Source organism: Hypanus sabinus, chromosome 20, assembly GCF_030144855.1.
Source record: "Hypanus sabinus isolate sHypSab1 chromosome 20, sHypSab1.hap1, whole genome shotgun sequence".
In the NCBI taxonomy this organism is placed as follows: Eukaryota; Metazoa; Chordata; class Chondrichthyes; order Myliobatiformes; family Dasyatidae; genus Hypanus; species Hypanus sabinus.
In genome coordinates this window covers 73,167,089-73,188,981 of record NC_082725.1, presented here as the reverse complement: position 1 = coordinate 73,188,981, position 21,893 = coordinate 73,167,089, and the positions used below count along the sequence as shown (strand labels likewise).

The following is a 21,893-nucleotide window of genomic DNA, read 5'->3' as shown; positions in this document are numbered from 1 at the left end:
TGGATAAGGTGCAAGTCGTAGCGAGTACAGCAGGCCATGTAGAAAAGAGGAAAGGTTTAGGTTCCATAGTTGTCAGAGTTTTAAAAATTACTACCTTGAGCAGAAGTCAAAAAAAGAATAGTAGAAACCACAGTGAAAGCAGAAAGCCCAGCAGGTCGGGCAGCATCTGTGATGAGAGGAGTTAAACATTTCATGCTAAGGTCCCTTTGTCTTAATAGTTCAGGTTCATAAGTGTTCCTCCTGAGTAAGGAATCCTGCAGATTTGAATATGCTGAATCAATTTTGGTTACTTCTCAGCCTCGTGGCAGTTTTATATTTGTAACTCTCGATGATGGCTGTCAAATGTAATGTCTGTGCACCCAAGGCCAGATGTAGCTGTTAGTATAGGGAAACTACAGGGAGTGCTGTCGTACACCTCACAAATAATGCTTTCTTCCTGAGGTGAAGCACGTTTCAAATGCGAGACGTTCAAAGCAGTTTACAGTTTGCACAGCCTCACTGAGGCACCCATGGACTGGAGCCACTGTCAGTCCTCAGGCTTTGTGGCTTTAAAAGACATTTGCAGAGCAGTCTTAATTGCAGTGTGTACGAGAGGTTTCCAAAACTACAGCTTTTGCGTGCAGAAGTATTCTTTATCTTCATTCTGGAACAATCTAGCTCTGTGCTCTCTATCCCCACTCCCCCCTCCAAGCCTCCTCCTAAACTCTCCAAGTAGGGAAGATACTTTTATCTGCACAACCTATCAGTTCCTTTCACCTTGAAAACCAGTCAAATAACACTTAATTCCAGAGGTACAATCCTTGTGTTTCCCTTTTTTTCATGTAATCCTCATTTCTGCTTTTGTCTGTTCCCTTTTTCTCCCTCGAGTTGCTGCTCAGGGTTGTAGGTATGGGAGATCAAGATGGCTGTAGAAGTTGGGTTGTGGGTGGGGTTGTGCTAGGATTGGCCATTAATGTAGGGTAGGAACAGCAAACAGAAACTTGTAGGAGCACCAGCTCCTGGTGGTGCTGATGATACTACCAGGCTGGGATTTATTCAGTGACTGGTAGGGCTGTGGGAAGTGCTATGGGGTGGAAGTGTGCAGTTAGCTGGAAGTAGTGTCACATGTAGATAGGGTGGTGAAGAAGGTGCTTGGCACATCGCTGATTAGAAGTTGTGTTGCAGTTATTTAACGTGATGGTGAGGCTGCACTTAGAATATACTGTGCCCAACTTTGGTCACTCTGTTATAAGAAAGTTGTTATTAAATTACAAAGTGCAGAAATGTTGCCTGGACTTGGGGGCCAAAGTTGCACAGAAGTGTGTAAGCAAGGACTTATTTCCTGGAATGTAGGAGATTGAGGGGGCCACCTGATAGGAGGTACATAAGATCCTGAGGAGCATAGACAGGGTGAAAGCACATAGTTTAGCATTGTCAGTGATCCCTCCCATCCATCTGTCAATCTCATTGATCCCCCACCGTCAGGCAGGACGTACATTAGGACAAAAACTGTTAGGATGGGAAACAGCTTCTTCCTCCAGGCCGTGAGATACCGAACTCCCTGACATCACGTAAGAAGCACCAGTAGCATTTTACTGTTTACTTTTTAACTTGCGTCATAAATGCACCTTATTGTTGAGGTAATATTACTTTGTGTGATGTGTGTGAGTTCTATGTACCTGGTCTGCAGAAATGTTGTTTCATTTGGCGGTATACATAAATGACAATAAACTGGAACTTGTCTTTTTCCTAGCAAGAGATTTAGAAGGGATATCAGAGGCAGGCTGTTCATACAAAGGGTGGTACGTATTTGGAAGAAATAGTGGTTGAGACAGGTACATTAACAACATTAAAAATCCATCAGGATAGTTATATGGATAGGAGAAGTTTAGAGAGCGCTAGTGAAAGTGCAGGCAGATGGGACTAACCCACGGGCAACAGAGTCGGCATGAACGTGTTGACCGAAAAGGACTGTTTACATGCTAGATGATGTGGCTTGAGGGGAGAACAGTGACCAGCGTATGGGTCTCCTCCTCAGGGCCATACAGTAGGGCTATTTACATCCTCTCTCTGCTCACCATTCACAATGTACTTTCTATTTTCTACTGCAAGCTAAAACCAGCCGATCTGCCACCGTAACGTAGTGGTTAACGTGACATTATTACAGCTGGGAGCATTAGAGTTTGGAGTTCAATTCCGGTGCTGTTCGACTTGTAGAAGAGTACAGCATAGAAACAGACCCTTCGGCCCATCTCGTCCGTGCCGAGCCATTAAAACTGCTTTTCCCATCGACCTGCACCGGGACCATCGCCCTCCATACCCCTGCCATCCACGTACCGACCCAAGCTTTCCTCGCTGTCTGTAAGGAGTTCAAACTAAATTTATTATCAAAGTACATACACGTCACCATTTACAACCCTGAGATTCATTTCCCTGCAGGCATACACAGTAAACCTATAGAATAGCAGCTATCACAGGATCAGTGAAAACCAGAGTGCAAAAGACAAACTGTGCAGATGCAAATATAAATAAATAGCAATAAATAATGAGAATATGAGTTAATGAGATAGCATCTGTAAAGTGAGATCATTAGTTGTAGGAACATTTTGATGGATGGGCAAGTGCATGTAGTTATTCCCTTTTGTTCAAGAGCCTGATGGTTGAGGGGTAGTAAATGTTCTTGAATCTGGTGGTGGGAGTCCTGAGGCACTTGTACCTTCTATCTGATGGTAGCAGTGAGAAAAGAGCATGGCCTGTGTGGTGAGGATCTTCGATGATGGATGCAGCAATGTTTCATATAGATGTGCTCAATGGTTGGGAGGATTTTACCTGTGATGTACTGGGCCGAATCCACTACCTTTTGTAGGAGTTTCCACTCAAAGACGTTGGTTCCATACCAGTCCGTGAATTTGTACAGTGTGTCAGTGACCGTGTTGTTTTCCTTCGGGTGATCCGGTTTCCTTGCGTAATTCAGACGTACTGGCTAGTAGGTTAATTGGTCATTGTAAATTGTCCTGTGATTAGGCTGGGGGTAAACGGCTGGGTTGCTGGACAGTACAGCTTGTTGGGCCGAGTGGTTTGTTTGGCGCTGTCTCTGTAAGTAAGTGAACCATGAAATAACCGTAATGGTACTGCTGTGGAACTGGGCCTTTCCACACAATCAGAATAGCAAAGTGAGCCAGCAGCTGCAGAATGAGAGCAAGTGGGAAGTGTCACCGGACACAGACTGTTTCCCCTGACCGTGACAGTTCCCCCCACCGCCTCAAATTCAACTGGAGTTTATCTCCATCTGCACAAGTCCATGCAGTAGTCTTCAGGCCCAAAGCTGCAATATTCACACAAAAAACTTACATTAACATTAAATGATTCATAATTTTTACAGGAAAGAACCCAGACAGTACAGTGAGCTAGTGATTGGGAACGTGCAGGTTGGTTAAAAAATGGAAGTAGCTGTTCTTGAACCTGGTGGCGTGGGATTCAGGCGTCTGTACCTCATGCCTGATGGAGGCCACGAGAAAATGATGTGGGGATCTTCCGTGTTAGTGCGTTCCATGGTGTACAGTCCCACACAATGTCATTCCTGGCAGGTTCCAAACTCTTAAGGCCGGTACTTCAATGACATCGTGTCTCCCCAACACTCCAGTAAATGTGTCCCAGTGGCGGAAGAGTGGCAGACTGGCGAGGAGGCGGGCAGGGTCACTGGTAGACCAACGCGGTCATAGAGGCTGAGTAATTGACAGACACCATAGCCAATAGAAATACACCAACAAGAAAAGGTAACACTGAAGCTTAGCTTAACAGGAAGTGTGTGTAAGGTGTGGTAACCTTAATGAGTCACATTGACTCCATATTTCTTAAAGGGGTAGTGTGTGGGTGCCACTTTCTCTTCAAGTTCCTGTGACTGCACTTGACAATGTTAGCAATGATCTGGTTGTACCTTTTGGACCAACTGCATTTAAAATGGACAGACTATTAACACGTGTGAGCTTTAGTCGTGGAACTATGCAGCCTAAAACAGGTCCCTGGTCCACACTGCCCTTGGTTACCATGGTACCCATCAGGTTTGTCCAAATTTCCTGTGTTTGACTTATTCCTCATGTATTTATCCATGTCATTTACCTGTCACTGTACCTGTCCCAACAGCTTCACCTGTCATTTAACTGTCACTGTACCTGTCCCAACAGTTTCACCTGTCATTTACCTGTCACTGAACCTGTCCCAACAGCTTCACCTGTCATTTACCTGTCACTGAACCTGTCCCAACAGCTTCACCTGTCATTTACCTGTCACTGTACCTGTCCCAACAGTTTCACCTGTCATTTACCTGTCACTGTACCTGTCCCAACAGCTTCACCTGTCATTTAACTGTCACTGTACCTGTCCCAACAGTTTCACCTGTCATTTACCTGTCACTGAACCTGTCCCAACAGCTTCACCTGTCATTTACCTGTCACTGTACCTGTCCCAACAGCTTCACCTGTCATTTACCTGTCACTGAACCTGTCCCAATAGCTTCATCTGTCATTTACCTGTCACTGAACCTCTCCCAACAGCTTCACCTGTCATTTACCTGTCATTGTACCTGTCCCAACAGCTTCACCTGTCATTTACCTGTCACTGAACCTGTCCCAACAGCTTCACCTGTCATTTACCTGTCATTGTACCTGTCCCAACAGCTTCACCTGTCATTTACCTGTCACTGAACCTGTCCCAATAGCTTCATCTGTCATTTACCTGTCACTGAACCTCTCCCAACAGCTTCACCTGTCATTTAACTGTCACTGTACCTGTCCCAACAGCTTCACCTGTCATTTACCTGTCACTGAACCTGTCCCAATAGCTTCATCTGTCATTTACCTGTCACTGAACCTCTCCCAACAGTTTCACCTGTCATTTACCTGTCACTGAACCTGTCCCAACAGCTTCACCTGTCATTTACCTGTCACTGAACCTGTCCCAACAGCTTCACCTGTCATTTACCTGTCACTGTACCTGTCCCAACAGCTTCACCTGTCATTTACCTGTCACTGTACCTGTCCCAACAGCTTCACCTGTCATTTACCTGTCACTGAACCTGTCCCAATAGCTTCATCTGTCATTTACCTGTCACTGAACCTCTCCCAACAGCTTCACCTGTCATTTACCTGTCATTGTACCTGTCCCAACAGCTTCACCTGTCATTTACCTGTCATTGTACCTGTCCCAACAGCTTCACCTGTCATTTACCTGTCACTGAACCTGTCCCAATAGCTTCATCTGTCATTTACCTGTCACTGAACCTCTCCCAACAGCTTCACCTGTCATTTACCTGTCATTGTACCTGTCCCAACAGCTTCACCTGTCATTTACCTGTCACTGTACCTGTCCCAACAGCTTCACCTGTCATTTACCTGTCACTGAACCTGTCCCAACAGCTTCACCTGTCATTTACCTGTCACTGAACCTGTCCCAACAGCTTCACCTGTCATTTACCTGTCACTGTACCTGTCCCAACAGCTTCACCTGTCATTTACCTGTCACTGAACCTGTCCCAACAGCTTCACCTGTCATTTACCTGTCACTGAACCTGTCCCAACAGTTTCACCTGTCATTTAACTGTCACTGTACCTGTCCCAACAGCTTCACCTGTCATTTAACTGTCACTGAACCTGTCCCCAACAGCTTCACCTGTCATTTAACTGTCACTGAACCTGTCCCAACAGCTTCACTTGTCATTTAACTGTCACTGAACCTGTCCCAACATCTTCACCTGTCATTTAACTGTCACTGAACCTGTCCCAACAGGGTCACCTGTCATTTACCTGTCACTGAACCTGTCCCAACAGCTTCACCTGTCATTTAACTGTCACTGAACCTGTCCCAAAAGGGTCAGCTGTCATTTAACTGTCACTGAACCTGTCCCAAAAGGGTCAGCTGTCATTTAACTGTAACTGAACCTGTCCCAACAGCTTCTCCTGTCATTTAACTGTCACTGAACCTGTCCCAACAGCTTCACCTGTCATTTAACTGTCACTGAACCTGTCCCAACAGATTCACCTGTCATTTAACTGTCACTGAACCTGTCCCAACAGCTTCACCTGTCATTTAACTGTACCTGAACCTGTCCCCAGCTTCACCTGTCATTTAACTGTCACTGAACCTGTCCCAACAGCTTCACCTGTCATTTACCTGTCACTGTACCTGTCCCAACAGATTCACCTGTCATTTACCTGTCACTGTACCTGTCCCAACAGCTTCACCTGTCATTTACCTGTCACTGTACCTGTCCCAACAGCTTCACCTGTCATTTACCTGTCACTGAACCTGTCCCAACAGCTTCACCTGTCATTTACCTGTCACTGTACCTGTCCCAACAGCTTCACCTGTCATTTAACTGTCACTGAACCTGTCCCAACAGCTTCACCTGTCATTTACCTGTCACTGAACCTGTCCCAACATCTTCACCTGTCATTTAACTGTCACTGTACCTGTCCCAACAGCTTCACCTGTCATTTAACTGTCACTGAACCTGTCCCAACAGCTTCACCTGTCATTTACCTGTCACTGAACCTGTCCCAACAGCTTCACCTGTCATTTACCTGTCACTGAACCTGTCCCAACAGCTTCACCTGTCATTTACCTGTCACTGAACCTGTCCCAACAGCTTCAGCTGTCACCTGTTCCAAAAGTTTCACCTGGCACATTGGCACCACCCTCTGTGTGAACAAGTTGCCCCTCTCATTCCCCTCTCACCTTCAGCCAAGTTTGTAATTTCCTTTGCTTGGGATAAAGACTCTGTGCATTCACCTTGTCTTTTCCCCTTGTGATTTGTCACATCTCAGTGTCTGACACTGTCCTGCCTTCCTTTATAACTCAAGCCCTCAAGTCCTAGCACTGTTCTTGTAAACCTTCCCTGCAAATTACCGGTTTAATCATTTCCTTCTGGTGACAGCGTGAGCAAGTACACAATACTGCACATACACCTTGTACAATGGCAGTGTAATGTTCCAACTCCTGTCCTGATGGGCCACCTTCACTGTCCAGTCTCCGGGTCCCCAGGGCCGGCCACACTGACTTTGATTTCCCAGGCTGAGCGATTGTGTTTGACAGCGGACACTGGGGTGCAGTGCTGATTGTGGTGAGGATATGTCTGACTGTTTTCACATCCCTGTTTCTGGGAGCTTGCTGTGTACAATTTCCATTGCACTTGCTGTAAAAGCTGCTCTGTGGTTGTGAACAATGGTAGAGAAACGTAGATCCTGCTGTACACACGGGGCAGATATTGACTGGATTGTGACAGTGCTGCGTAGATACTGCTGTACACACGGGGCAGATATTGACTGGATTGTGACAGTGCTGCGTAGATCCTGCTGTACACACGGGGCAGATATTGACTGGATTGTGACAGTGCTGCGTAGATACTGCTGTACACACGGGGCAGATATTGACTGGATTGTGACAGTGCTGCGTAGATACTGCTGTACACACGGGGCAGATATTGACTGGATTGTGACAGTGCTGCGTTGATCCTGCTGTACACACGGGGCAGATATTGACTGGATTGTGATCAGTGCTGCGTTGATCCTGCTGTACACACGGGGCAGATATTGACTGGATTGTGACAGTGCTGCGTAGATACTGCTGTACACATGGGGCAGATATTGACTGGATTGTGACAGTGCTGCGTTGATCCTGCTGTACACACAGGGTAGATATTGACTGGATTGTGACAGTGCTGCGTAGATCCTGCTGTACACACGGGGCAGATATTGACTGGATTGTGACAGTGCTGCGTTGATCCTGCTGTACACACGGGGCAGATATTGACTGGATTGTGACAGTGCTGCGTTGATCCTGCTGTACACACGGGGCAGATATTGACTGGATTGTGACAGTGCTGCGTAGATCCTGCTGTACACACGGGGCAGATATTGACTGGATTGTGACAGTGCTGCGTAGATACTGCTGTACACACGGGGCAGATATTGACTGGATTGTGACAGTGCTGCGTAGATACTGCTGTACACACGGGGCAGATATTGACTGGATTGTGACAGTGCTGCGTTGATCCTGCTGTACACACGGGGCAGATATTGACTGGATTGTGATCAGTGCTGCGTTGATCCTGCTGTACACACGGGGCAGATATTGACTGGATTGTGACAGTGCTGCGTAGATACTGCTGTACACATGGGGCAGATATTGACTGGATTGTGACAGTGCTGCGTTGATCCTGCTGTACACACAGGGTAGATATTGACTGGATTGTGACAGTGCTGCGTAGATCCTGCTGTACACACGGGGCAGATATTGACTGGATTGTGACAGTGCTGCGTTGATCCTGCTGTACACACGGGGCAGATATTGACTGGATTGTGACAGTGCTGCGTTGATCCTGCTGTACACACGGGGCAGATATTGACTGGATTGTGACAGTGCTGCGTAGATCCTGCTGTACACACGGGGCAGATATTGACTGGATTGTGACAGTGCTGCGTTGATCCTGCTGTACACACAGGGTAGATATTGACTGGATTGTGACAGTGCTGCGTAGATCCTGCTGTACACACGGGGCAGATATTGACTGGATTGTGACAGTGCTGCGTTGATCCTGCTGTACACACAGGGTAGATATTGACTGGATTGTGACAGTGCTGCGTAGATCCTGCTGTACACACGGGGCAGATATTGACTGGATTGTGACAGTGCTGCGTTGATCCTGCTGTACACACGGGGCAGATATTGACTGGATTGTGACAGTGCTGCGTTGATCCTGCTGTACACACGGGGCAGATATTGACTGGATTGTGACAGTGCTGCGTAGATACTGCTGTACACACGGGGCAGATATTGACTGGATTGTGACAGTGCTGCGTTGATCCTGCTGTACACATGGGGCAGATATTGACTGGATTCTGCTGGTGGACGCCTGTAACGACCAATCCTGCTGCCCCGGGACCACTCCAATAGCTTTCCGTTACATCATCACAACCGCTTGAAAAACAGTTAAATCGCTTTAAAATATTGATTTGAAATTGCATGCAACAGATTAATTAAAATTTTAAGACAACTTTTTTAAAGCAGCCATCTTTGAAGTGACGGTCTGGCCAGTCTGGGCGGTGAGTTTCAGACACAGCAGGTGTGCTGTCTCTGAATTCATCGTGCATTTCGGACATGTTTGCATCAGACCACTGGTGCAGAAGCTCATTCGCTCGAGCAGTATCTGAGGGGAAAGACATTGTGGATGTTTCAGTTGAAGGGCTGTTTGACTGGCTGAGCCCTCCTGCAGCTTGTTCTCTGATCCATTGATTCCAGTGGCTGTAAGCTCCTGTATTTCCACCTGTTGCACTGCTGAGGTACGGACGTGAGACGTGCAGAACCTTGTGAACCGGTTCAATCTCGGCTTTGGATGCCTAACAGTGTTGTCTTCTTGTTAGTGGGAAAGGCAGGTTTATTTATTGACACCGCCTTTAAATCTCTGAGCAAAGTATTTCTTGTTGGTTGACCTTCAGCGGTGAACCCAGTGTGCCATGCTGTGCACAGTGTGTGGCTGACTTGCGGGAACATTCCTCTGCTTCAGATACGATCCTGCTGGATGCAGACTCATCCCAAGGTACGGGCTGGGAGAGACAAAGCACCCTTCTCCCGGCAGACTGAAGTAATCGGAGTGAGCTGGGCCCGGAGTTTTCTGCTGGAAAAGGAACTGTCTCCCCATTCAGGCTGGAGTTCTGGCTCCAGGCCTCACTGCACTGAAGGCTCAGATGTCAGCCCTGGGCCTTGTGACAGGCATCAGAGGCACAGCAGTCTGGGCTGGAGGGGAGGGGTGGCGTCTGGAGAAGTCCCACAGCCTGAAGCAAGCCGGCAAAAGCTGTACGGGCCAGCACTGGTTTTGCAAGACCCTGCCGTGCACCGTGCACCGCACACCTCAACTGTTGAGGCAGAGAAAATTGATGCACGGTGCTGACGGTATCCGTGAAACCAGTGAGGCTGACTCAATCTCTGCCAGCAGAGGTGTGGTACCTGTGACAAGCTTTCTCAGGAATTCACTCCCAAAATGTGTCTTTTCACAGATGTTGTCAGGCTGTGATGTGATTACCTCTGCCATAGACATGGCAATTACTCTGCGACGGCTAGATTTCGCCACTCCAATGTGATTAACAGTTATCTAATCAGAGATCTTCAGAATGGAATTGTGGTGCTTTCTTTCAATGCCGCTTAATTCGAGAGCCGCTTACACACTCGTGTAGAATTTGCTTCTGTGCAATAACCACTCCCAGTTTCCAGCAGGAAACTTTACAGTTTGAGCAGGGTATTTGTGAACAGATCACGGCTACCATCATTCAACACTGCACACTGTCGTCCTTTCACATCTGGGTAGCAGCTGGGGCTGACTTGTCTCAGGGTTTGTGTGTTGGTAGTGGTGACATATTAATTATTTAATTAACGTCACGTGCCCCCCCCCCCCCCCCCCACCCCACCTCCTCCACACCCTGTGCAGTAACTTAAACCTTAGCTGGTAATGTGACAGGTCAGCTCTTGCTGGTTTTGGAGTTGTCCATGGATATTGCATCCGAGCTGTCTGGATGCGCAAGCCTGGGCACTGTTACCCGCGTAGCAGGCTCCCCCTCTCCACGCATCTGATGAACCCAAAGGAACGGCAGAGACCGATCCAGTTTGGTACCAGGTCAGTCAGCGTTGAACTCAGTGTAGGACTGCCTCAGGAACTCCAGCTCTGGATTTTTCCCCCAGTGTTCACTCCCAAAGCCCCCCCCCCCCCCCGTGAGCGGGTATAGCACAAGGCAGTGGAGGTTTGAGATCAGAGTTTGCCTTCTCCTAGATGAACTGACTACCCCCATCTGTCTGAAGTGACTGGTTTTAAGGTACCAGTAACCCTTCTCCCGTCAGTAGAACCGGTTCTGCCAGGCTGAGTCGCTAAGCCACACGTGAAGGCCAGGCAGGAGCTGGGCTTGGTTATCAGAGGTTATTTGACCCACACGTCACTGGGCGCATTTAATAGGTAGTGGGAGTTTGTTCCCATTATCACCCCTGGCTATGACAACCTTAAGGAACCAATCAGATGTTCCCTTCAGTCCTCACTATGTATTTGTTAAGCCTAATTTTCCGGTACAGATAGTAAACCCAATACTTTTGAAAGTTTATTTTCAAGTTCCTTGCAATATTGGGGGGGGGGGGCGTAATAAAGGTGCCTGCATTTCAAAAGAGTTGATCACGTGCTTTCTAGGGCACCCTGGAAGCTATGAAGCATGCCTGATCTTTGCACAGCAAAACCCCACAGACTGCTGGGTGATGACAGCCAGGTGGATTTCCATTTATGTGATGTTGGTTTGCAGAACTCCCAGGGCTTTCAGACAGCACCCCATCTGCTGTTCCAGAGACAAGCCAAGACTAGGTGGTTGCTGCTCTGTATGAGGGAGGCCTCTCCTTTTGGATGAGACGATTGGCTGCAGTTGTTGAATTCAGTGCCTGGACTCTGTACACAGAGCCTGCTGTGGATTAGCCAGGATTTACAAAGAGAATATGTTAGCTGTGAGGAGGATGCAGGGTGACTTGGATAGGTTGGGTGAGTGGGCAAATTCATGGCAGATGCAATTTAATGTGGATAAATGTGAGGTTATCCACTTTGGTTGCAAGAACAGGAAAACAGATTATTATCTGAATGATGGCCGATTAGGAAAAGGGGAGATGCAACCTAGAGTATTGTGTGCAGTTTTGGTCCCCTAATCTGAGGAAAGACATTCTTGCCATAGAGGGAGTACAGAGAAGGTTCACCAGATTGATTCCTGGGATGGCAGGACTTTCATATGAAGAAAGACTGGATCAACTAGGCTTATACTCACTGGAATTTAAAGATTGAGGGGGGGATCTTATTGAAATGTATAAAATTCTAAAGGGATTGGACAGGCTAGATGCAGGAAGATGCAGGATGTTGGGGAAGTCCAGAACGAGGGGTCACAGTTTAAGGATAAAGGGGAAGCCTTTTAGGACCGAGATGAGGAAAAACTTCTTCAGACAGAGAGTGGTGAATCTGTGGAATTCTCTGCCACAGGAAACAGTTGAGACCAGTTCATTGGCTATATTTAAGAGGAAGTTAGATATGGCCCTTGTGGCTAAAGGGATCAGGGGGTATGGAGAGAAAGCAGGTACAGGGTTCTGAGTTGGATGATCAGCCATGATGATACTGAATGGCGGTGCAGGCTCGAAGGGCCGAAGGGCCTACTCCTGCACCTATTTTCTACGTTTCTATGTAAAGCTGCTCAGAGATTGCACCTGGGGTCTGGGTAAACACGGGTATCTGGTGAGTTCTCAGGGAGTAGAAGGCTGTACATCTAAATGGGTGGAATGACTGGCACGATGTCGCGGTCTGATGGGCCTGTTTCTATGCCGGCCTTCTCTGTACGCAAGCAGTGTGCAAGGGCCTTGCGACGTTGTTCAGTGTTTTATGGCCAATGGGTCATTACTGAAGCATATTAATTATCACGACATAGCTGCACAGGGCAGCGCGCTGGAGTCCCTGCCTCGCCACACCAGATACCTGTGTTTACCCAGACTCCAGGTGCAATCTGTGAGCAGCATATTCTCTTTGTAAATCCTGAGTTTTCCCTGGGTTTGCTGGTTTCTTCCCGCATCCCAGAGGCATACAAAGATGATTTGTTTTTTCTCTCTCTGCATCGGTGGTCTTCTTTATGGGATCCTTTGGGTTTCTTTGTTTTGTGGCTACCTGTGAGGAGACGAATGTCGGGATTGCGTAATGCTACATACTTTGATGATACCTGCACTGAACTTTGAACTTCTGAACAAACTAGTTGGTAGTTTACTTGTTGGTGAATAGTACTGGGGGATTGATAAGAATGTAGGGAATGTCAGTGCTTGAAGGTCAGACTCCGTGGGCTGAAAAGCCTGTTTCTTCAGGCCTGGTGAGGTGCTGTTGAATGATGGCAGGATGTAGTATGAGCTTCATCGATGTACTGCTCATGCAGTGGAAAGCCACTGCGCCCCACCTGCTCCATTCTTGAGGATGTCCTCCATCGATCAGTGCAGGACATTCAACGTACAGCCCCTGAGCATGGCCCGGAGAGAAGAGACTGGCTCTCACCAGCAGCCAACTTCAGCTGTCTGGTCAGCCCCTCCACCCCCTGCGTTGTGAAGATGGTGGAAGCTGTACCCAGCACAGAGCAGAAGCCTGAACCCTCCCCAAGCTCCCAGCCGCTGTTCCGGTTCACCTGCTGCTGTGTCAGTCAGCCCCATGCCGAGCTTTGAGCCCACCTGCTCGCTCTGTGCCATCACCTGGCTCTGCCCTGCTGCTGCTAAAAAAACCCCACCCACACCTACGTCACTTACAGACCCAATCGTCCCAAATTGCCTCTGGCTAACGTTCCTCAACCTGTTCATCATCAATCCTCTGACACCACGCCCTGGCCACTTCTCCACTCCTTCCTGTCATTTTCAAACCCCAGTGATCTCTCCAATTCTGATCATCTTTGCATTCAGTGATAGAGGCATCGGCCCAGTGTTTCTAAGCTGGTCCCCTTTGCCTGCATTTGGCTTATTTGCCTCTAAACCTTCCTATCAGTGTACCTGCCCAGGTCTCTCAAATGTTGTTAATGTACCACCTCCTCTGACAGCTCTGCACCACCCTCTGGCTGAAAATGTTGCCCCATGGGTTCCTATTAAGTCTTTCTCATCTTACCTTAAACCCATGGCCTTTTGTTCTTCACTGTTTCTCATCCCTGGGAAAAGACTGAGTGCTTTCAACCTTTCCGTGCCCTCCATAAGATCTCCCCTTAGTCTCCTACACTCCTGTGAAAAGCATCTGAACCTGTTCAACCTCTCCATAGTTCTGTCCCTCAAGTCCCAGCAACATTCTCTGCACTCTTTCCAGTTTAGTAGTTTGTTCCCTATAGTAGAGTAATTCAAAACTGAACTAATATATACTAATAGATGTTGTTGTGGTCTCAACAACGTCTTGTACAACTGCAACATAACATCCCAACTCCTGTACCCTGACCCCTGATGACGAAAGCCAGGATGCCAAAGCTCTGTTAACCTCCCTGCCCACCTCCAGGGATTCATGTACTCCTGAGTTCATGTGAGCTGTATCTTCAGCTCGGAGATCTAAAGCTCATGAATCACCACCTCTTTGATGTCCTTATCTGGCGTATCTTTTGTCCAGCTTCTTAACTGCAGCTAGCCAGGAGCCGAGTTGGTTTTGAACCTTAGCAGGAAATGTTGGTGCACCACTGTTAAACCTGTTAGGCACATTGAGATGCCTACGGTTAAAGTGATTCTGAAACAGAAAACCTTATCCTCAGTGTGCTTTTCTTTCCAAAAAGAGTACAGAAGTTCTGGCAACACTAACAGGTTAGGCAAGTTTTATGGAGAAAAAACGAGATAATATTTCAGGTATGGACCTGGGAAAGAGCTGAATTTGTTTGATCTGCTGGGAGTTTCCAGCATTTTCCTTTTCACTGTCAAAGATTTCTAGCATCTGTTGTATTTTCCTTAGGTAGAATGCAGACCCTGCTCTTGCAGCCCAGCCGCCCCACCCATGTAACACTAGACCAATCACTGGACAGTTTACCATGACCAGTTAGCCTACTAACTGGTATGGCTTTGGACTGTGGGAGGAAATTGGATCACCTGGAGGAAAACCCACGCGGTCACAGGGTGCGCTGGAATTGAATTTGAAACTCCCCGCCCCAAGCTGTAATAGCGTCATGGCCAACCAGAATGTTACCGTGGTGTATATTGGTTGGTTTTAATTTGCTGTAGAAAATAGAACAGTACAAATCACAGGGTAGGCCCTTTGGCCCATCATGTCGTACTGTACAAATTACATGGGTGACACCTGGATCCCTCCTGTGGTACATTGTCCCTTTCCCCAAATTCCCTGAACTTCCTCATGTGCATCCACACAGAGAGAGAAAGGTTGCTCTTGTTAAGTAATACTGGATGTCACTGAGTTAAGTGACAGTGGGGTCGAAATTAGAATCTGGTGGAGACAGGGTCAATTTGCATGTTAGGCAAGTAAATGCCTTGTCTGCACGCCGTGTGTGTGACTATATTGGGATCACTGTGCCTGATATGTGGAGAATATCCTTTCTACAGGGCGCATATGAAGATGCCTCAAAGCTGCTCTGTAGGGTCTGTAGGAAGGTTGAATGCTTTCCCTAATTATTCTTTGCTTCCTGTCTTGACTTTAGCAGTGGCGGACAATGGGTCTGAGGAGAAGGTTGATGTGGGCCAGACCCCTCATGCTGAACTGACGTTGTCAGGCGATGGAAGTGAAGACCAGGAAGCTGACGACGATGCCCAGAGTGGAAGCGGAGGTAGTTCGTGGCTCAGTATGGGCGGGAGGAAGGAGGTCGTTGTTGATCTTACTGAAGTTCTCGGGTTTGAGTTCAATTTACATTAGCACTGCCATTCTTTGGCCATCTCTATGCCTTGGAAGGGTTAGTACTGATGAGGTTGAGGTACTGCATCAGTTTTTTTGTGGGGCTAAAATTCAGACGGGATCCCAGTCTGTCAACTGGATTCTGCCTTTGGTCTCCAATGTGGGGATCCACTCTCCAGCCGTAAACCAATGATTAGGTATCAGACCTACCCATGAAGATGTCCGTAGTTGTGGACTGACCTTTTTATTTTGCTTGAAGGTACAAGACACTCAAAACTCGTTGAACACCCAGTTTGTTGAAAGGAGGGCCTTTTGGCCCGCATGGACAGTGCCAGTGAAACATTTAGCTCTTTCTTGCAAGTGTTGAGGTGAGTTAGCTGTTACACATTAATCTGAAGTTGTTGAGGTGTTTCCGGATTACAGGGAAAGTACAGAGTTAGTTCTCAGGTAAGCCGTGATGGTTAATGACCGAGCAGTCTTGATGGACTGGATGCCCTGCTCCCATTCCTCGATTCCTACTGGGTTGTTCTTGCAAAAATAGTCTTCATTGTCCTTTTTAATAATTGTTGGCACTGATTTTGAAGTTGGTTTTATTGCAGTTCAGTGCAGTGTTTCTATTTTATGGTACTCTGTTAACCATTGTATATTTAACAGAAGATTTAAGGATGTCTTCCAATGATATGCACAATGATGCCATTGTCTGTGGCCCAAGATAATTGACAAATGGCCTTATACACGCCCAAGAGACAGGCTTGCAGTACCAGCTTCTCCTTAAAAGGATAGTATGGCCACTGGGCATGCAGCTGGTACAGACACACCGGGCTGTCCTTCAGTGGCATGTCCTGGAGCAGTGGTTCCGTGCAGACACAGCCCCAGGTTGGAAGGACAGAGTCTGTCATTACAGCGTTTGCCTTTTGGTTTCCAGTGTAACACTATCAGTGTCTCCATTCTAGTATTATATTGCACTGGGAGTTTGGGTGGACATTGCCCTGTCAGTGAGGTGTAGCCTCTGCCTTTGACGTGGAAGAAATCAAAGACAGGTTTATTGTCATGGTCAAGTAGAGTGAAAAACTTTCAGCAGCACAACATTCACAAGCGAGAACATATATCATCCATAATTTTATAAGAAAGAACACAATTAAAACAAAAAGCCGGCCCATTGTAAAGCAAATTGGCTATTCAGAGGTGGTGGTTAGGGTTCTGTTGGTTGGTTCAAGAAGGGAAGGGAAGTGACTGTTGTTGACCGTGCTGATGTGGCACTCCTGCCCAGTGGTGGCAGCAGGATGACGATGGGCTCTTTGATGGTCATTACCATCTTCCTGACACAGTTCCTTGTGTAGGTGCACCTAGCAGTGGGGCTGGAAGTGCCTTTGACGTACTGGGCTGAACTTCTTGTGTTCCTGTGCATTAGAATGGCTGTTTCAGACCACGATGCAGTAAGTTTGATGCTTTTACCAGTACACCTCCAGATGTTTGCTGGAGTGTTTGTCAACATACCAAACTTCCTTAACCTCCTCAGAAAGTAAAGACGCTGGTACATCTTCCTTGCGACAGCATCTCTGTGCTAGGTCAGTTGATATGTCAATGCTCTTCCCGTGGTGCTGTTTGGGTAATCACCGCTATCAGAGCCACTGATGCCTTCTTTGAAACGACTGGCCAACACCTTTCCGCTATCTCCACAGATGACGAGCCGGAGGTGATTGTGCCTATGGAGGGGAGAGCAACCGTTTTGCCAAGGAATCCTGAAGGTGATGACTTGTCCTCGGTGAAGTCCATGATGTCGACGGTGATGAGCGTGGGAAGCCTGAGTGCGGAGGTGGGCAAGTCTGCAAGTGAGAAGAGCCCCACGAAGATCGCTGCCTCTACACGGAAAATCAAGCAGGTAGGCAACTGCCCGAAAGCCCCCCTTCATAGAGAAGCAGCGTGGAAACACCAGGCCTGTGCTGACCACCAACCATCCGTTACACTCCCTCACACTTCACCTTGTTGGGATGAGGGAGGGTGTGGTCACAGGGAGAATGTGCAAACTCCAGAGTCGGCACCCAAGGTCACTGAGACAGTGACTCTGCCAGCTTCCTGGGCACCTGCCCGCTGTCGATGCAGCTTTCTTCCTGTCGGCTGAGGCCCTGCACACAGCTGTGGGGTTGGGGGTTGGAAGCAACAAGGTCCCCAGCAGAGGGGTGTGTCTGATACACAGTGGGAGAGGCAGCTACTGGGATACGTTTCTATGTACTACCTTCAGGCAGTCCAGTGTAAACAGTACGAGGGTCCGATCCTCGGAACTGTGTGTGTGTGGGTGTGTCGGGGTGTGTGTCTGGGGGTTGGTTTGCACTGCCTTTCATGTGATGCGCCCTGCAGTGACAGCCTCACCTGCTCAGAAATGCAGAGCTCTTGCGGGGCGTTGCCAAGGACGTGCTACACACCCGCGCTTTATGTTGTGCAAATTTTTAGTTTATTTTTAAAACTGTTGCACTGGCTGGCTGAAGTGAGGACCTGCAGACCACTGGGAGCAGCTGTGTGCATGGTAAACATTTGTACTTTCCCCTGTAGCCCAGTTATTTGGTTGACCTGCCCTGGGCTTTGCGCTGTGTACTGGTATGGGAGACAGCATTATCCCTGGTTAATAATAAACTGCAGAGTCAATATTCCCCAGGCCAGGCAGTCTGGCACAGTAACTCAGATCTGTGGTCCAAGGTTAAACAGCAAGAGGCGGGGCAAGGCTGCTGAGAGAACAGACGAGCACGGAGAGCAAGGGTGCAAGGGACGGAGAGGGGATAAATTGCAAAAACATGCAGTTGTCAACTGGAAAGGCAAATATTTAAAGTGTCTGTACTGCCTTTCTCAGTGCCACAGAACATTCCAAAGCCTTGGGGTCCCATTGGTAATGTGATAATCTACACAGCAAGATCCCATTCAAAGTGTGATATCCCCTTTGCCCTTTCCCAACACCACCAAGTGAACTCTGGGCAGGAAGCAAGGGAAGCTCCCTGTTTGAAGAATACTAGGCGTTCACTTACTTCTTCCTATCAGAGCTCCCTATCCAGCGGGCCATCAAACCAGGCCACACTCACTTGGCACTGTGTTAATCTGTCATTAAATGCAGCCTTTTGAACTCTTTGCAAGAGTGATTTTGTTCCAGCCAGTATATCCCTGTTTGAAAGGGATGAACAAGATGTACAAAATGAGCTGTTTCACCACATCCATACATTAGAATCACAAATGTTGACTGATTGAGTTTTCGGGAGGAGTTCAATATTCTGACTCTTTTTCCTGGAGTGAAGAAAGTCCAGAGATGATTAAAGAGATAAATACTGGATTTTGGTTAATTGGACCAGCAGTTAATTGGGGCAACCACTTATTTGGAACAATTCTTAAAGAACAAAAGCAAATCAAGGAAATAGCTGGGATTCCATTCATTTATTTGGAACACCATGCTGCTTAATTGGGGTAGGGGGCTTTTGCCATAAAGTTTCAGTAGTGTGCTTCGCGTGTCCTTTAGACGAAATGACACACCTTGATGTGAGCAGTTTTAAAATAACGTCTGTTGTGTGTGCTTGTGTTCAGAAAACTGTGACTTTTGCCACTCATAGTTGGAGAGGAATAAGGAATAGGACAATTCAGAACTGTTTTGCTCACTGCGGTTCCAAGCATTCAGCCAGGAATGAAAACGAAACAATTTCACTCCTTCGCCAGGTTAGAAGTCTCATTTGAAAGTATTGACGGTCATGCTGAATGTTACGTGACACTCAGCTCTCACCTGAGCTCTAAGAGGCTGTTGGTATGGAACATCGGTCACACCTTAGTACACCTCTTTGACAGGTGGGCTGAACTGGATGAGGGTATCCTGGTGAGATAGGGACATGCCTGTCCTGGTTTGTGAAGTCAGCTCTGGCAGGCCGGGCAGATGAGATCCATGGAGAGCGAAGGGTATGACAAGACATGGTCATCCACTGATCTCGAGGAAGACCCCAGTTGTGATGACTATTCACACCACTGGAGCAATGGCTGTTCCACTTTATAACCGGTCCTGTCGTCACTGGACAACCGCTAGTGGTACCGGTACTGTTCCCGTGTGTTCTGTATTTCAGTTAATGCACAATTTGTTACTCAGCTAAATGGTAATTGTTTTTTTTAAACCTTTTTAACTATTTCCATGAAACTTGGGCTAATTGGGAAAGCCACTTAATTGAGCCAAATGTATTGGACATGATGTATCTCAATTGACCAGAATCTACTGCATATAGAATAGGAAGGTCATAGATAGATAGCTAGTGTCTATTTCTCATGGTAGATCTGTCTAAAGCTATAAGACGTGCTACAGGTGAGCGGGGAGGAGGTTGAAAGGAGTTCTGTGCGATACATTTTTAAAATCAAGAGTAGTCTGAGCTGCTAGTGGAGGCAGGAACAGTAATGACAATTTAAAAGGTTTCTGGACAGAAAGCATAAAGAGGTGTGGATTTAATGCAGGCAAGTGTGATTGGTAGGGATAGGCATAGACGCTTTGGGCTGAAGGGCCTCTTTCAATACTACACCACTCTGCTGCAGCCTGTCTGCCTGCTGTCTGATGGCAACGGTACTGACAGTGGTGAGGCCCTGACCCGCGGTGGGCAGGGCTGGGCTGACAGAACCAGAGTCACGATTTAAATCAGGTGGGGTGTCAGCAGCCCTGGAAATGGCTCAGAATTCAGTCCAGGAGGAACGCTGTCAAGGCTTTTCAAACTGCCCTGAACATTCAGTTCCATTGTAATGGTGAAAAGTGTCACTGGATTACACTACTCAATAAAAATATCATTTGTTTTTTAAATGCCTGCAATGGTTTGTGCAGAGTCACAGTCATACAGCATGGAAAGAGGTCCAAGTCTGTGCTGACCATTAAAATAACTCGACACTAACCCTTGTGGTGAACCAACCATTTCCTCAGCTTCCCTCCCACTCCCCACTCCCCAAACTCTACTCCTCACCTATGCACAAGGGGCAATTTGCCTCACATGTTCCATATTAGGGTTGTTCGAAAAATAACTTACTGTGTCTTAAAAAGTATTCAGCCCAACACATATTCTCAAATTTTACTGCCTCACTTACTAAATTTAAATATATTGTAGGATTTTTTGAGCTGATCCACAAAGTGTTGTGCATCATGTCAAATCAAAAAAAAATCCAGAAGCCTGTCAACAACTTTAAAAACCAAAACACAGGCTGAAAAAGTATTTATCTCCTTTGTAATTACTACACTAACTTTCCTCAGGTCCAACACTGTATATTATCTTACCAACCCACCCAATTTATTGATGTGGAAAATTGGAGGATCACCTGTTTTCAATAGATTCATAAGAATAGGTACCCCTCTCTCTGTAAGGTCCAACAGTAAGGTAGACATTCAACAGAGCAAACCAAAATGAGGACAAAAGAGCATTCAATGCAAGTCAGGGAAATGATAATAGAGAGGCACAAATACAAGACCACTGAATTTACCTCGGAACTCAGAACAGTCCATCGTGAGAAAGATATGAAGCCACAGCCACGCTGCCTAGGTCAGGCTGCCCTCTAAACTTCATCACCAGAGAAGAATGACACTGGTAAAAAAGGCTGAGTAAGCTGCAGAAGCCAAGGGCTCATGCTGCACACTCTCTAAGTCCTTGTACATAAAGGGTATTTATATGTGTGGCAAAGAAGAAGCCCTGGCTAAAAAATAAAACATATCCTTGCCCTTAAAAACATTGCAAAGATAGTGAAAAGTAGGTCTTGTGGAACTGAAGGATTACTTTGGTTGAAGACAGCACAGATTTGATGGGCAGAATGGCATCATCCTGTAGTGATTCTATATAAAGAAATTACAGAAATTACATCAAATTACAGTTTCCCTGAAATGCAGCTAAATCTGACAGATTTGTTCAACTTTCTCATATCTTCAACAAAATTCTCATTTACCACAGTGTGAGCAAACACCTGTAGCCCTGTTTCCAGCCACGGTATCACTCCCCAGGCCACTCTGCCAGAATTAAACGGCACTGTGTAAATGTCTTAGACACAAGCGCATGTGCGTGCACACACACACACACACACGACTTTTGCACAGTACTGTAGGAATTTTATGTATTACACTGTACTGCTGCTGCATAAAAGCAAGTTTCACAACATAGGTGAGTGATGATAAAGTTGATCCTGATATGGGTCTCTATTGTGGACTGAGAGTAGGAAGGGGAAATTATGATTGGAAAAAGGGGAAGGGAGCAACAAGCACCAGAGAGACATTCTGTAATGATCAATAAACCCATTGTTTGAATTCAAATGACCTTGCCTGGTGTCTCGGGGTGGTATGTCTCCACCAGTGCCACTGCCCACCTCTGGCATTTCTTCTATGCCACATATCCCACACCCCTCCCGCAGCGCTCCACCCTCACCATTCCGGATATCCTTTGTTCCCACTAGATTTACAAATTCGGTCTCTACTCCACGTTGACAAACACAGTACTGAGGAAAGTCTTTGGTACCCTGGCAGTATACAGATGCCCAAGACCTTTAC

At 47.0% G+C, this 21,893-nt stretch overlaps 1 protein-coding gene across 6 annotated transcripts in view; it reads left to right on the top strand.

Moving 5' to 3' along the window:
- LOC132378631 (ras-responsive element-binding protein 1-like) overlaps window positions 1-21,893 on the top strand; it is a 140,040-nt gene that overhangs the window by 20,191 nt on the left and 97,956 nt on the right. For 4 of the 6 annotated variants that reach the window (XM_059945744.1, XM_059945741.1, XM_059945746.1 and 1 more), the window contains exons 2-3: window positions 15,180-15,305; window positions 17,053-17,252. In XM_059945744.1, coding sequence (XP_059801727.1) covers window positions 15,180-15,305; window positions 17,053-17,252 — 326 coding nt within the window. Of the gene's footprint in view, window positions 1-9,457; window positions 9,572-15,179; window positions 15,306-17,052; window positions 17,253-21,893 lie in introns of those variants that run through there. The other 2 variants (XM_059945745.1, XM_059945743.1) reach the window with 2 other exon arrangements.